Source organism: Pelophylax lessonae (genome assembly GCF_965119305.1).
Source record: "Pelophylax lessonae genome assembly, chromosome: 3".
In the NCBI taxonomy this organism is placed as follows: Eukaryota; Metazoa; Chordata; class Amphibia; order Anura; family Ranidae; genus Pelophylax; species Pelophylax lessonae.
The window spans coordinates 529,281,864-529,299,076 of record NC_138770.1 but is presented as its reverse complement, the minus strand read 5'-3'; the positions used below and the strand labels follow the sequence as shown (position 1 = coordinate 529,299,076).

Here is a 17,213-nt window from a genome sequence, read left to right as displayed (position 1 = left end):
ATGCACCCTCTCAAGAAAAAAAAAAAACTCTTTAGCAATACAAACCAAACTGAGCATGTGCAGAGTGAACCCAAAGGCTCTGTTTTATCAGCAGATGGATTGGAGACAGTGGAAGAAGGAGAGGATCAGAGTAGCCTTTGTACACAATGCGCAGGATTAAACCCTTAGGTTCCACAGTGAGTATAACAAGCATGCTTTTACTGCATATATAGACTTATTTTACTTTTGTGGGTTTAGTAACACTTTAAGTACAGTACAACAATGACCCTTACTAGAAGCAATAAAAGAAAACAGTATATGTGAAATACTTATCGTTGTTATGAAGTTCTCCTTATTTTCAAAATCCCACCTATGAAGGCCCCATGATTTCTGCTATAGTAAATATGAAGTATGAAGTCAAGTATATGAAGAATTGACAACTGGGATTAGCCAGTCAAGTTAAAACTCTGCTTGAACAATGACACTTTCCTTTGTCAAGGACCATGTGACCAGTGCTGGAGTGGTTTACAATTACAGAACAAAGGTATGTACTTCACTTTTTTTTCCATTACTAAAGCCTCGTACATACTACTAGTTTTTTTTTTTCGTTCAACCAATCAGGTTGGAGCCACGGTACTAACAATCTGATGTTAGTACAGCTATCTCTCCTGCTGTGCTAGCTGACAGGGGGACTTTGACAGAAGCCAGCCATTCGGACCATCGGACCGGTTTCCATACACAGGAGCCGAATATTGTCCGGTTTCTAATGAACCGGCCAATGCCGCCCAACATTTGGACCGTGTGTACTAGGCTTAAGGGTGATGATTGTTATAAAACATTTCCAGAAAACTACAAAGCTTGTATGGGTGGCCTTTCGGCGAGTTAGCGCAATTCAGCCATATATTGTAAAGGCTGAGTTTTAGTGAAAAGAACAATTGCACATATTTTTCCAGAAAAAAATTATGCATTTATTATTTTTTTCCTACAAGAGCCTGCAAAGTAATGCACATGTAAATAGTGGATCATGGGTGCAATGTCAGGCCCCTGCACACACCTCCAGCTTTCTGCTTGTACCTCTGTACAGGCTGTTGAAAAGCTGGAAGAAGAGTGAATGGACTACAAGTGTGCTGTTTAGCACGCTCATATTCCATTGAGAATTAAAAATATATCTGCTGCATTTGCTGACTTGCAGTAAACTTACAGATCCCTGTGAACGAATGGCACATTTTAGAATGCTATAAGTATGGGTGTAACATGTTACATGTTCCAAAGGTAAACATATAATTTAAATAATACTGCAGACCCTTGTTTGAAAAAACGTATAATTTATATCAATACTTACCGTAATTTTCCTTTCCTGATGGACTCAATGGCAGCACACGTATGGGTAGGCTCCGCCTCCTCTCCTACCCTATAGGACCCCACTCCCATAAATCTTTGCTCCATACCAGGAGCCGTGTTCCATAACTAGAACTACTCCAGCAGATGGGAGGGGACTCCTGCTGCCATGGAGTCCATCAGGAAAGGAAAATTACCGTAAGTATTAATATAAATTTTCCGTTTTCCTGACAGACTCCATGGCAGCACACGTATGGGAAATAACTAGCCATACACACCCGGGCGGGTAACTGCTGGTTTAACAGGAAAAGGTTTAATTTGCACCGTCAACAGACAAGACTTTTAAACCAAAGTTGACCGAAGATAAAGAAGCCGGTTCAACACAGTAATGCGACATAAAGGTATGAATTGATGACCAAGAAGCCGCTCTGCAAATCACGTCAGGAGCTACATGAAGAGAAGCTGCCAACGACGTAGAGATCCCTCTAGTGGAATGAGCTGTCGCCAACTCTGGAGGAGCCAGTCCCTTGGCTTTATATGCCCACTGGATGGTCTGAACTATCCAACTTGCTATAGATCTTGAGGAAGCTTGTTTGCCCTTGTTTTTTCCACAGATGAGGACAAAAAGATGGTCTGTCTGGCGGAAAGGAGCTGTAGTCTCCAGATATAGCCGAAGAGTTCCCCCCACGTCCAAAGGATGGATAGAATTTTCATCTTGAGATTTGAACGTGGGTAGGACAATTTCCTGGTTGACATGGAATACCGACATTACTTTCGGATTGGAGCCAAGCATCGGAACCAATACTACCCGATCAGGGAAAAACTACAGGAATGGTTCCTTGTAACCCAAGGCACTGAGTTCAGAAACCCGTTTGGCCGAAGTAATAGCCACCAGAAAGGCTGTTTTCATGGAGATGTTTTTAAGGAAGAATGGATCCTTCTGATTCAAGGTGAGTGAGGAAAGAAACTCCAAGACCGTAGGAAGATCCCACTTCGGGAACCTGGGCTTTCTAGGAGGTCTTAACCTAGTAGCGCCTCTGAAGAACTGGCGAACCAGGGAGTGTTTCGCCCATGCAGTCCCAGTGAAGGCCGAAATGGCTGAAATTTGGACCCGAAGGGAGCTTACTGCCAATGACAGGTCCAGAACGGACTGGAGGAAGCCCAAATATCCTGGATTCCTGGGTCAGAGACAGAGCTAGATCTGCTATCCACATAATCCTTGAACTTGGACCAGATTTTTTCATAGACCTTGTTCGTGCCGGGTCTTCTGGCACTCATCATTGTAGCGATTGCCTCGTTTGGACAACCGAGCGCTTTTAATCTTTCCCTCTCAACAGCCATGCCATGAGATGAAGCTGTGCTGGGCAGGGGTGAAGAATAGGCCCTTGGGACAGAAGGTCCGGCCTGACTGGCAGAGGTATCGGGTCCCGACAGCTCAGCTGGAGCAACAGAGGAAACCACGGTCTCTTTGGCCAGAAGGGAAGAATCGCTATGATCTGCACTCTCTCTGTCTGAGTCTGTGAAGAAACTTGAAGATGACTGGTACTGGAGGAAACGCATAAGCCGTTTGAAAATTCCAATGATCCGTCAGGGCATCCACCCCGTAGGCCTGGGGATAACGCCACCTCGTGTAGAATCTCTCCAGTTTGGCATTGCTTGGAGATGCGAACAGATCTCCCTCTGGACGGTAACCTAGAGACATGACCCATATGAAGGTCTCTGGATGGAGTGACCACTCGTTGTTGTCCAGAGCAGACCTCGAGAGGAAGTCTGCCTGGACGTTCTGGGCACCTGGAAGATAGGCGGCTGACAAGTTGGACAGATGTCTTTGAGCCCAATCCATCATTGGTTTCACTTCTTTCAGAAGAGAAGGACTGCGGGTGCCCCCTTGTCTCTTGATGTAGGCGACGGCTGTCGTATTGTCCAGTCTTAGGAGGACCGAGGCATCGGTCGCCAGATGCTGAAAGGCCTGGAGAGCACAGAACGCTGCCCGAAGCTCCAGCACATTCGAGACCACCCCGCATGTAGGGAAGTCCCATCTGCCCTGGGCCACCTCCGACAGGCAGTGCGCTCCCCATCCCGTCCTGCTAGCGTCCGAGGTCACGACCAACCAGGACGCTGGAACGATTGAATGGCAGTTTAAAAGATTCTTTCGCTGAAGCCACCAGGTTAAGCTGTCCCTCATGGACGTAGTTATCCGAATGAGGACTTCTGGATTCTCGAAATTCCATTGTTGGAGGAATCCCATCTGAAAGGGCCTCATCTTCCACTGTGCCCACTTCACCATGGGAGCCGTGGAAACCATGGTCCCAATTATCTTCATGCACTGGGACGCCCGGAGATGAGAGGCTGATAATGCCGGACGAATCCTGTTGCGAATTGTCGGAATCTTCTCTAATGGAAGGGAGATAGTGCCTCTGGAAGTGTTGAAGAGGGCCCCTAGGAAGACCAATGACTTTGTGGGTTCCAGATGGCTTTTTTCCAAATTCAGGAGCCACCCGAACTCTTGAAGGGTGGAAATTACTTGAGATCTGTGAAGCAGAATTTGATCCTGATGTTCTGACAGAAGGAGCAAGTCGTCCAAGTAATGGTAAAGACGAATCCCTTTTGCTCTGATCAGGGCTACTACAGCCAGTAAGATCTTGGAAAAGATTTGAGGTGATGTGGTAAGCCCAAAAGGGAGACAGGTAAATTGAAGATGCACCTGACCCACTGCATTTTTTTGCATTTCTGCTGCGACTGGGACGTGAAAAGTAGGCATCTTTCAAGTCTATGGATATCATCCAATCCTCTGGCTGTACCACTTGCCGAATTGTAAAAAGTGTTTCCATCCTGAACCTCTCTTTCTTGATGAAGGTGTTTAGGTGTGTTAGGTCTATAACCGGCCTCCAAGAGCCGCTTTTCTTCAAGACCATGAAGAGCGGAGAGTAGATGCCTTGGAACAGTTCCTCGGTTGGGACAGGCACTGCCGCACCCTGGGCAACCAGGGATTCTACATATGTAAGAAGAGTTGACTTCTTCTCTTCTGAACGGGGTAAGGCCGTAGGAATGAAGCGAAGAATGGGGCTTCTGTCGAAAATCCACACATGTCCGTGTGATACGGTTCTGACGGCCCATTGATCTTCGATCGAGGCTGCCCAGACGTGCGCAAACTGAAGCAAGCGTGCGCCTACCCGCACCATCTGGACAGGCTCGATATCAAAAGACTTCATCGCCTCTCGGCTTGCTGAAGATTTTCCTTTGGAGAACTTCTGCCCTGTAGACTGAGGGCGCTTCCAGTTCTTCCTGAACTCACGACCGGGCCTGTAAAAACGGGCCTCTCTGGCACGATCAGGATTTTGTCTGTTTTGAGGTCTTCTCTGATCTATCAACCGGCGATCCTGGGGAAGGAAACCCGATTTACCACCAGTGGCACGGGTAATAGCACTGTCCAGTTTATTACCAAAGAGGGAGGAACCCACAAAGGGAATTTTGCACCAGGCCTGCTTAGAGGCAGGGTCGGCCAACCAGGGGCGCAACCACAAGACGCGTTTGGCCGTGACAGAGGACAGCATGACCCGCGCCGCCAAGCGGATTATATCAATGGATGCCTCACCCAAGAAAGCCGTTGCCAGTCTCAACTCCTGAATGGCTGAACTCCTGGCCACCTCTTCGGAGACACTCTGAAGTGTAGCCTCCACGCTGTCTACCCAGGCTTCCATTGCCTTGGATGTGGCTGCCAAAGCCAGAGCCGGCTTACACGCCATACCTGCGGAGAGATAAATCTTCTTAAGATCTGTGTCAATCCGCCTGTCAAGAGCGTCTTGAATGAGACTGAGTCTTCCAATGGCAAGGTCACGTGTTTCACCAACCTCATCAAGGCCGCATCCAGCGTGGGAGCGGAATCTAGATGTTTCACCTTATCATCCTTAAAGGGATACATTCTGGAGACCTTAGAAGACAAAGAGTTTCTCTTTTCAACTCCCTGCCACTCGTCTGTAATAATTTCTCCCAATTCCCCTAGGAGGGGAAAATGGGAACGCTCTTTTTTGAGATGTTTGAAGTATTTCTTCTGTTTGGCTGGGGACTCAGCTGGATCTTCCCATTTTAATGCCTCCTTAACCGCCTTAACTAGCGGTGGGACCATAGCAAGTTCAAAACCTACATTCTGGTCTGCCAAATCATCTTCACTGTCTGTAGAATCTTCTGACAGACGACTTGGTTGTGAAGTACCTGGCTCCACTTCATCCCTTAGGAGGAAACCAGGAGCCTCTGAAGAGTGATCCGAAAGCCTGCTGGAATCCCAATCTCTAAGGGATTCTTTTACAATCCGCCTGATCATAGCCTCCACTGGTTGTGCAGTGTCTTGCTTTTCCCTCAAAACCCTGGAATAACAGGTATCACATAGGGATCTATCCTCAGGGATACGGGTTCGACAGCCCCAGCATGATTTCCCTGAACTGCGGTCAGAATGGCGGGATTGCCGCGGTGCGACTGAACTGGAAGTGTGCTCATGTCGTTTAGACCTGGATCTAGACCTATGACCAGACTTTGATGAAGAATGCCGATGGGCTGAAGGAGAACGATCCTTTGATCCAGAAATAGGGCGTTGGTCAGACCTAAAAGGGCTGAATAGGGAAAGAAAAACACACTTAGGCTCCATTCCACCAGCCAACGCAAGCAGGTAAGGGTTAAGAAAAACTAGCTCACCTGTTGCGCAGGGACTGGTCACCGGGGGGTGGTGAAGCATCCATTTGCAGATAGAAGCAAAAGCCTGCACAGGAAGAAAGTAAGCATACATGTACTGACTTTCGTTTCCACACCATCCCTTTTACCCCAAATGGCACCTGGTTCAAAGCATGACTCACCGCTGAAGAGCAGAGAAACAGCACGGGGAAGCCACCGCAACGCCCGCAGACATCCCATTGTAAACAGGAATGACAGCTGCTTAAATCTCCCGGGCGCCGCAAAGCCACGCCCCAAACGACGCAACAGCGTCATAGGAGATCGGGAGCGATGCGCGCGCATGTGCAGACGACACCAGGGCCAAACCTCATCCTGGACAACCAATTGAAGGTCCAGCGAGGCAGGGGTAGGAGCCTAAGCAACGATCTGGAACGCAGGAGCGCTCCACCGCACAAACAGGAAATGCAATGAAACCAAAAGAAAGTTTTATACTTTACCACCATGACGATAACCGAACAGTCTCAGGCCTGGATGAATTCATGCGTGTGTGACAGGGCATCAGGGCCTATCCGCTCAATAGCAAGGACGTATTGGCCATCAATGCAGCCCACCTCTCATTCAGGATTTACGGCATCTTCAGCATTTAAAATAATATTGCCCGGGTCCACCCGATAAATATCGAGATTGCTGGACATAAAACAGGAGGCATCCGACATCAATAAGGTCCACACGCCACCAGCTCGCCTGAAACCGATAGACGTCCTATAAGGTAAGACTTCCTTCTCACAGGAGGAGGACGAAAAAGGAACACGGCTCCTGGTATGGAGCAAAGATTTATGGGAGTGGGGTCCTATAGGGTAGGAGAGGAGGCGGAGCCTATCCATACGTGTGCTGCCATGAAGTCTGTCAGGAAATACAATTTTGCAGAAGGGCGCGCTCTTTTAATAATGCCTAAAGTGTTACTAAACCCCCAACAGTAAAATCAGTCTGTATATGCAGTAAATCATGCTTGTTATAATCACTATGGAACTTAAGGGGTTAATCCTGTGCATTGTGTAAAAAGGCTGCTTGGTGCTGTCTTCCCTGATCCTCCCCTTCTTTTGAAGTCCCTTATCCATCTGTTGATAGTTTAGAGTCTTTGGGGCACACTGCACATGCTCAATTTGCTGTGGATTGCTACAGACTTTTTTTTTTTATTTGGGAGAGTGCATGTGGTCAGCACAGGGCCAATTAGCCCTGTCCAGACAGAGGGTCAGGGGTCCTGCAGCCTCATAGAACAATCAAGGGAGAATGAATACTCCTCCAACAAGCTTTAACCATACACTGATAGAAGTCACAAGACTGCTCTAACTGCTGATGAGAAAAGGTATTTAGCAGTTTATATTTACTAAAACTATTGCATTTCCATGTTCTGTGTACTGTGGGAGACCAGATATAGTGAATGCAGGCTCCTGGGTTTAGTAACACTTTAAAGTAAAACACTAAAAATGCACAATTCCTATAGAATAAACATGCTTGTGGATACCCTAAACCTGCCTGTGAAGTGGTGCACCTGTAATTGTATACAATGTACTACAGCAAAAGTAAAATTTGCAAAGAAAAGAACGGCTTAAATTGCCAGTAAATTACAATTACTTTAGACCCTTTTTTTTAATCCCTTGAAGACAACTGTCAAAAGGGGTTTGGTATATATTTTGGGAGGTTCCCATGCCATTATTTACAAAAAAAGAGGAGCAGGCAGTGATGTCAGCCACCATCCTGACCCTTTGTTTACATTCAGCTGACAGTCAGGAGTTTCTGTCTGACAGCTAAATGGCAAGGTGGGAATAGGTCAGTGGTTGCTAGGAAGCCGGAAACTGCTGGCTCCCTAACAACCAACCTGAGCAGGATGCTGTTATATTTAGCAGCAATAGCAATACTGCTGTTGAATGTTTCACTTCCCATTGCAGCCAGAGGTTCGACTTGGTGGGTGGGCTAGCAAACACACTTTTTATCTCGAGAGAAAAGACTGGTAGGGGCTAGAAGGAGCCTCTGGAGAACGGCTGCATTAAGGGATGCTCAGACCAACTTAATGTAAATAATCAAAAAAATTCTTTATTGAAGATCAAAATGACACACGGTTTGAAAAATACCCCCAATATAGGGGAACAATGTACAAATATCAACAGATATGAAATGTAAATGACAGCACACAAGACATATAAAACCAAAAAACTTCACACATACAAGGCCGGCCACACACACACACTGGAAGATCAGACCAGCAACGACCAGAGTAAGCTGCAGGTATTCCCTCCGGGAATGTCAGGATGCTGCTATCTCATTGGTCTGCTGGTCGGCATGCCACAATGATGTATTATACCTGGTATAAAATAACCAATAACTGCTATACCAATAATTCAGAGGGTCATGGACTGCATGAATTGAACCAATAACATATCAACCCTATACTTCAAAATTGCTGATTGAATGGTGATACTGAAGTCTATTCACAGACTGTCAGAAAAGCACCAATAATCTACTGGAATGCAGGTTTAAGCCTATATACTTCTACTGTGATTAATAAGTCTGTGAGCTCCACATTTTCATCATGATTTCACCATAGAGGGAGAAGCATCTAAAGGAATGTCTGCACACCAAGTATAATGGGTTGTTTGGAAAACCAATCCTGGAAATGGATAATAGCTGATAGTCTTGAAGGAATGAAGTTCAGATCCTCCAGAATTATGGTTTGCACAATCAGGCCAACATAAAACCCCATGTGGTAGAAAGTCTCATACTGTAGCAATGGATATGGATGCGGGAGCAGGGGAGAGACGCAGTATAATGGAAGGACTGCGCAGGCTCACACCATATAAAGGCTGCACACCATATTGGTCAATTTTCCCATTGGCCTTGGCAATGGCCGTGAGGTGTATACACACTATGTGACTGGGTCAGCCTGGTGGTCACAGCCTGTTTCTCTATCCCCTTATCAACGATTGCTTATGCTCACCGTTCCTTGGAATTCTTTAAGAAAATAGACCTCTATTCATCTCCTTGGGGTATTCAAAAGATGAAGGCCCGATGCTGAAGGTTCCGCTCCGGTAAACCACGAGGAGATGGCGTGTTCCGGTATTGGCAAGTGAACAACGCTGTGGGCGGGAGCTGGAACGCAGCGGTGGCTCTTCCGGGTGGTGTGATGCCAGCGTGTGACGTCAACGCGTTTCGCGTGCGTGACGCACGCTTCGTCAGGACGAATACCTGCAGCTTACTCTGGTCGTTGCTGGTCTGATCTTCCAGTGTGTGTGTGTGGCCGGCCTTGTATGTGTGAAGTTTTTTGGTTTTATATGTCTTGTGTGCTGTCATTTACATTTCATATCTGTTGATATTTGTACATTGTTCCCCTATATTGGGGGTATTTTTCAAACCGTGTGTCATTTTGATCTTCAATAAAGAATTTTTTTGATTATTTACATTAAGTTGGTCTGAGCATCCCTTAATGCAGCCGTTCTCCAGAGGCTCCTTCTAGCCCCTACCAGTCTTTTCTCTCTAGTTCATTCAGGGTGCGGTGGCTCCCTACTTACCATTTGAGACCCTTTTGGATTACCATAGGGTCCCTCGACGGGTCTGTGCCCAGGTACACAGGACACAGCAGTCTCTATTTTGGGTGCCCCCTTTCTTGTACACTTTTTATCTCACCTGTTTGCTGAACAGGTAAATTTCAGACCAAATTCTACTTTAGTCAGAATCTGAAGCTCATCCCTACTGAGGACATGCAGTTCAAGAATTACTCTGCTTCTGCTTCATTCTGTGACTCTGTGATAATGTTGCCTCTTCTGCTGCTTCTTGAATATTCCGCCACCAGTCTTTACATCACCAGTCATCAGGGGGTCAGAAGAGCCCTGCTTCTCCAAGGCATGGTAAATCAGTAATTGGGAACAGCTATACGTTGAGAGCAGTTAATGTAGAAGTATAATAACGAAAGCCTAAATGTGCAATTCCGTCTCAAACACTTTTGTCGACTGATCACAAAAATAAACTCCTCTCCACTGCGCCCTTCTTTATAGTACACAGCAATTTCAGCATCATTATCAATTTCTGCATTTACAGACAAAATAAACCACTAACGATTATTTGAGTTAATAACCACCATAAAACCATGTCTTTCCACATGTACGGAAAAGAACATTTTCGTCACACTAAAATATGTTCTAGGCTTAGAAGCTCTTCCGGCTGCCTTGCCAATTTATGTTCATATTGCAACCAGAAAAACATAGGTAAGCACTTTTTGATAACCAGAAAGGACTATTTTAATCCAGAATTTCAGGATTTGTAAAATATTTCTGTTGGATTTTTTAGTACATTATTTGAAAACCACATAGCAATAACTTTCTTTCAACACTAAAGAAAAAGTCAAGTGAATGCAAGCTATATATGATATCATAGCTATTAAAAAAATATTTTATATATGTATTCCGTCTGCATCAAATATATTTTGAAACAAACAGTTATAACTGATAAAGTTTTTAAGAAGTTTATATTGCTTGATTAACAAAATACATGACTGCTTGTGTCAGAAAATAATGTTAATGGTAAGTTACAACCAATCTAGAAGCTGCTCTGGGAAAGACAGAAAAACATTGGTTAGTAATATTTTTAAATATGGAGGTAATAGTGAAAATACACTATTCGAAGTACATTCTTAGAAAAAATGTATGTGCAAAATGTGTGTATAACCAAAAAATAATTTATTTTAATTCTGTGTTATCACACCTGCCCAACGTTTATTGCTATCCGTGTCTTGGTAAAAATTGTCTCCAATCCAAATTGGATTTCCAATGGAAATCCAAAATTTTGGAGAAAAAAAACAGGGGAAATCATTCAATAAGTTCTACTGACAAGTGTCTAAAAGGGATTTCCTCTTGTTTCTGACAGACTTCCTTTAATGTAAAGGGAAATACCAGGTTATATAAACAAAAGTATGCATTTTTAATACACCTGCATCATGTGAAATATTTATAATGGAATGTTTCTGCATAATGCAGGAACAAAAGCATGAGCTAATGGGCTTTGAAAACACAAACTTTATATGCAATAAAGTCATGTATGAGCACATGTGAAAATGCAGTTGAGTACTTTTCAATATAAATCTATGTCAAAATACAGAAATACATGTACATATCTGAAGCACATTACTGCATCAATGGGTCTAGAGGGCACTAAACGATATAAAAAATGTACCTACTACAATCTATTATGCAACTGTAAACTCGGATTTCATTCTCTGCCAATAGAATTAGCATGTCCCTTTATTTGTATTAATTTTTCAGTATTCTGCTATTTAGGCCTCCAGCAGGTTTGTAAGCCCTATATATAAAAATTAATATTTTACTTATTGTTGTTAAAAATAAGCAGCCCAAGCTTAATAGCTTTTGCACCAAGGCACAGAGGCTATTCATTATTGCTCCAAAACATTGTGTATTATACAAAACTGTTTTTTTATGTCTATGAGTTAGGACACCTTAAATACGAAAATTCTATTAAAAAATTGATTGTTTCCCTTTTGTTCACAAGCATAAGGCTATTTATTTTTAGCCATGTGACTGTATTCTCAAATCTTATGAATCCAGCCTAAGGTGACCTCTAAACCTACTTTTTTTAATATTGTGCATTGAAGGACACAGGAATTGTAAAACCGTTGGGTTATACTGCTACCTACAGGAGGTTGGAACACTGGCAAACAGAAAAAATGTTGCAATCCAGCCTCCATAGAACCCCTCCTGTACCCAGCATGTCTCAATTTTTTGCTAGTGGTCTAGGAGGTTGGACATCTTTTCCTCACCTCTGCTGAAATAATTTCATAATTTTGCTAGTCTTCTGTTTTCATGATATTATTCTTTAATTACTTCAGTCAAGATACACTGCTGATAAAATTTTTCCTCACTGACTTCATTCAAGATTTGCATGCTGCTTCTTGAGCTACTCTCTACATAGCAGCTGTCTGGATCAGCTTTTTAATGCTTTTTGTACTGTGTTAGGTAATCGCAGAGCACTTTTCTTATCCAGAATTATGGCATAATCTCTGGTATAACCCTTTCTCTGAAGACTCACTTAGTGAGTAAGGATGGTCTGGCTGAAGCACCAAGAGCTACCTCAGTACTATTGGACGTCCTTTCAAGTTTTCTGCAACCATCAGTTTTACCAGAGTAAGGATCAAAGCTGAGGGAACTGAGGGTTGACTTTATCAATTAGCTTGAGTATTGTGCACACGCTCCTTCCACTGCCATTCAGACTAGAGGGAGAACCATCCCATTGCTCCTGCTGCACCATGTTGATTATTCAGTCTCTGGTCTCATTTCACTGCCTGCATACAGGGACTTGGTAATTTCCAGCCACCTAAGACCCCCCATCAGCACCAGCTGCTCTGGTTTGTGAGTATGCAAGGTCTTGCTTCACTTTGGTTCTGGTTGTTTTCTGCTTCACAGAGCAATGTCTTCTCAAACAACAACAGCTGACCTTAATACATACTCTCCTATTGGTTTTGGGGGCCTTTATCCATTATCCCCAGAAGGCACTGACACATGTAAACTAGATTCTGTGACTCCTTTCATAGGATCATCCTCCTTGGAGGCTTCTTTGGACAAGGATGAGGCCTCCCAATATGTCCACAAGGACCTCCGTTTTCAGTTTAGACTTTTTGTCTATTTGTTCCCAATTACTAGAGCAATCTGTTTGCAAAGGCTCTAAGAGAACTCCTGTGCCATCCCAACAGAGTCTAGCTTTAGCAGTAATATCCTGTTGCAAGCAAGCTTGTTTCCTGCATGGTGAATTGATGTCTGTTTGCATGCATAAGCAGCTATGTGCCTGGAACCTAGATGATACGGCTTAGTAACATCTGACTTGAATATCCTTCAAGAGAAGTTGCCTCTTCAGTTCTGCTCTTGATACCATTGTTAGCATTGCCACTGGTGGTCAGAGTATACTCCTGCCTCAACACAAGAGGCCTGTGGAAGGGGCAGAAGGACCCCTCTTCTTCATCTACTACAGTGGTAGTAGTATGTAGGCAATCAGAGACTTTCTTCTACTCAAGCCATAGGGCCCAAAACCAGAAGCCCTCTAACCTTTCTGCTCAATCTTCTGAATCTTATCTGGGCCTTCAGCATCCCCTTGGAACCCTGGACTCTGCTCACAGCATTAGTCTAAATATCCATTCTAGTGCCTTTTCATGGCACCTCCATTGTAGAATGTTAAGGAGACCCTCCTTAAAGAAGGTCAGTTTCCTGATTTCTCGCAGTTTAAGCAATGCTGAGCATCTGTTGGGTGCAAACGTGTCTAGATGACAATTGCCAAGTGTCTAGTGCTGATAGCCTTTGAATCTCCATTAAGCAGTACTGTTCAGCTCAGGTCTCTTCTATGGGAGTCTAATTCCTGTGGAATTGTGTCCTTTTCTCTATGTGTACATTTCCCAGCCTTCCCTTTTCAGGGTTTGTGGTGTTACTTGTGGATGTCCTAGTATGGTCTCCCAGTCTCTTTCAGATTAGTCCTCTGTCTTAGAGAGTCCGGTCTCTGGGCAAGACAATAAGATTGTCTGTCTGGACCTAGAAGATCCTGAGGCTATTTACTGGTCTCTGGTAGGAGATGGGATGATTCCTTCTCACCCTTTGGGAGGACCCCACAGGTGGATGTACCTTTTTAAATTTTTTGGCTTTTAAGTCTGGTTCTCTGAAACAGGAAATTCCTGAGTAACCAGGGGATTTTTTTTTTTTGCATCCATTTCTGATTTGACTTTTGCCACCTAAGTGCTACAAGACCTTCACCCCTGAAAAGGTTTAAGAAATCTCCCTGCAACAAGTTTGGTTACCTGTTACCTATGCTGGACAATCCTGTGCAAGTCATTTGTGACCATACTGTTTTTTTCTAGAGCCATGGTTATCAGGATCTCCCCAACAGATGATCACTACATTAAAAGGCGAGGGGATAGTGTATGTTCAGAGGACTTTGTGAAATCTGATCACCGGGATGTGATAATTCAATCTGTAGCTAAGCCTCAGCCTTTTGAGTATCCTTAGATTCCTTGCTCACTCCTATACTATAAGTCGAAAGTTCGTAGTGGTAGCACTAGGCTTAATACCCCTTAATGGCTTAATGCCAATTCACTTACAGGTAGAATAAATGATTCCTAGAATCATATGCAGTAATTGTTAAGGGGTTAGGTAGATTTGAAGTGTTGTCTATCACGCTATAGTAACACCCCAAGTGTTTTATTGCAAGGACCCCATTTCTTCCATCCAATCCTGGTGTTCTTGTACATCAATCTGCCTACACTTTGTGAGAGTGTCATTTATTATCTTACTCTCTCCTTTTATAAGGTTAAGTTTAGTACCCTTCAACTTCTACCAGCTTTGTGGGTCAATCCTGTCTAACCATTGGAGTTACTATGCTAGGAGGGATCTCATACCCACAATAATTTCATAGCGAGATTGGATATCCAATCAGGTAACCTCCTTCCTTATTATAGTCCTTCCTTTCCCTGAAGATCAAGGGTTAGAAATGCTGGGCTTGAGCCTTCTGCGAGTGATCATCTGTTTTCCCTTTTTGATGATGTTTGTCTGTCCAAACTTCCCCTTAGGGATCTTTGTTTTCTAGTTTTTCTTCCTGTTGGGGTAGTAGGTCTTCTTCTTGTTTTTGATGGATAGTTGGTTGGTCCTTCCATTTAGCTGGAATGACCTTATGGTTCATTCAGGCACCAGTTTTCCCTAAGCGGTGAATCTCTGCCTGGCCTAGAGCACCACGTTGATCATTGGTGTCCACTTCTTGGTAGTGGCAGTTCCCTGTTTTTGCATGGTCTTTTCCTCATCTAGCCTTTATTTGGGCATTGATTCCCTTAGATACTCTGTTGTAGGATAGTCCTTTTGTCTGTTGGACCTCTCAGTGACTGCTGCCCAGCTCTCAGTTGGACTGCTTATGTACACCCTGACTGTTTCTGAATTCATGTGACCCTCAATGGACAACAAATAAAACATTTTGTTTTGTACTTACCATAAACTCTTTTTCTTCCATTAAGGGGCACAGGTGTTTTTTCACCCTATGTGCTGTTTGCCTAAAATACAGACACATGCTGCTGGATAGAGGAGAGATTTTATGGGGCTTACAACTATTTTTTTTCTGTTTGTCATTTTCTCAACCTACAATATTGTAAACCATTGTACTGTATAACCCAACTATTTTGGAATTCCTGTGTCTCTCATTAGATTTCAAGAAAAATATGTTATGGGTGGTACAAAAATCGTATTTTATTTTTTATTCGTAAGCAAAATTATTGTGCTTTGGCAATATAAAATTAATTCATGTAATTGTAGGTGCAGTGCAGTGTAGAAATATAGCAACCAGGTACGCAAATGATTTGACTTTACCTTTTTAAGTCATTTTTGGAGTTATCCAGATGATATTTCATGAGATGAATCTCTGCTCCAGATGACAACAAAATAAATGTATCCATGTAGTAGAACTGGGGGAATCGAACAGTCTTAGAGAACATTTCCTTACCCTAAAAAAATGAAGCAGAACATTTAAATTATGAAACCGTCACTGATGGAAGATAGCAAATCGAGTTTCCATTTTTTACTTTTAGTTGAGTCCCCAGGCCTTTTTCTCCCTAAATCACCTTGAGTCCCAGAGCATTTTTTTCATTATGATGATGTGTCTGTTAAGCACGTTATAAGCATGTGTAGTCTACTCTAACGTATTATACATTGCTTTTTTTGTTTTCTTTTAGGAAAGATATGGCTTTAATTTGGCAGCAGATATGGATACATATATTTTTATTTCTGTGGGTTTGTAGGGGGAATAAATACTAAAAGAATTTAAAAAATTTAATTTTGCATTAATATTTCCCAATGCAATGTTTATGTAGTTTACACAATCCCAAAATATATTCAACAAATTTACTGATTAAAACTACAGTATATCACATAGTGCAACTTTTATGTCATATAGTGGAATAGTAAAGTTCCAAGCGAATGTATGCAGTTTAAATTTGGAGAGTTTTATATGATTTTCAACACTGCATTGTGACACAGGAAAAAACATTTTTTGTGTAAATAAATAGCATAACATTAGGAAAAGATCATATTGGATTGGCTACAGCTCAAATTGGCGCAACAAGTACTTTTTAACAAGAGGAAGAAAGCAAACATGGACAAAAGAGTGGCTGGAAATACAGTAAATTTGGACTTTGGAAAAGCATCTGACACATTTTTAGTCTGTATGGATAGAAAACTGGCCTAAAGACCATATTCAGAGAGTAGTAAAAAATGATTTATACTCTGAATGGTTGAGGTTGATAACTGTGAACCCCAAGGTTCAGTGTTAAGGACCCTTACATTTTAACCTAGTTATGAATGATATTGAATTTGGGATTAAAAGTACAATTGCTGTGTTTGCATATGACACAATTCTATGTAGTGGAATAAAGTCCTTACCAGATGTCTATAACTTACAAGTAGAGTTTGGCGAGCAGTTCTTTTGCTAGGCCCGAACATCAGCTGTTCATCTATTTGGCGAAAACCCAAATTTGGGGGGCACTCAGTGGGGTGTTCGCCCGTCGAGCACCCCACAATGCACTGCATGCTGCAGAGTGGATTTTAGGGCCCTAATTGGATGAAGCAATGCACCTGACCGCTGGTCAGGTGCAAGGCTTTGCCCGAACAGGGCACAGAGCACAGTCAGTGCTAGGATTGGACAAAGTCATGATGCTCAATCATGGCTCCGTGCTCATAGTCCCACCCCACACTATAAAAGGTTCCTTCCTACAGGAACCTTTTGCAGTGTGTTGTTGGAGTGGAGATAGATAGAGCAGGGCTCCATTTGCTACTAGAGAGATAGTGTGTTATTGTGACTCTGAGTGTAGAGTGTCAGTGTAGTGTTAGTGAAGTCTGAGTATAGTGTGAGTATAGTGTGATATCTCAGTGCAGTTTTAGTATAGTGTGAGTATAGTGTAGTGTCAGTGTAGTGTTAGTGTAGTGCAGTGCAGTGTTTAACACAGCATTACATAACATTTAGTGCTGTATACAGTGCTGTATATCCCTTTTTTTGGGGGTTGCTGCGGTTTTTTTTTGGGGGGGGGGTTTACCCTGTTCTCTTTTTTTTTATAGTTTTTACATTTCTGTCAGCAGAAATCCTCAAACACCACTTTTCATTGAATAAAGTGCATCCAATTACACATTTCCCAATATCTAATACATTTAGGT

At 43.1% G+C, this 17,213-nt stretch overlaps 1 protein-coding gene across 1 annotated transcript in view; it reads right to left on the bottom strand.

Annotated features, from left to right (window-relative positions):
• WDR27 (WD repeat domain 27) overlaps positions 1-17,213 on the bottom strand; it is a 522,635-nt gene that overhangs the window by 291,627 nt on the left and 213,795 nt on the right. Inside the window, exon 18 of the mRNA XM_082251222.1 lies at positions 15,378-15,511. Within this exon, the coding sequence (XP_082107348.1) occupies positions 15,378-15,511 (134 nt within the window). The remainder of the gene's footprint in view (positions 1-15,377; positions 15,512-17,213) is intronic.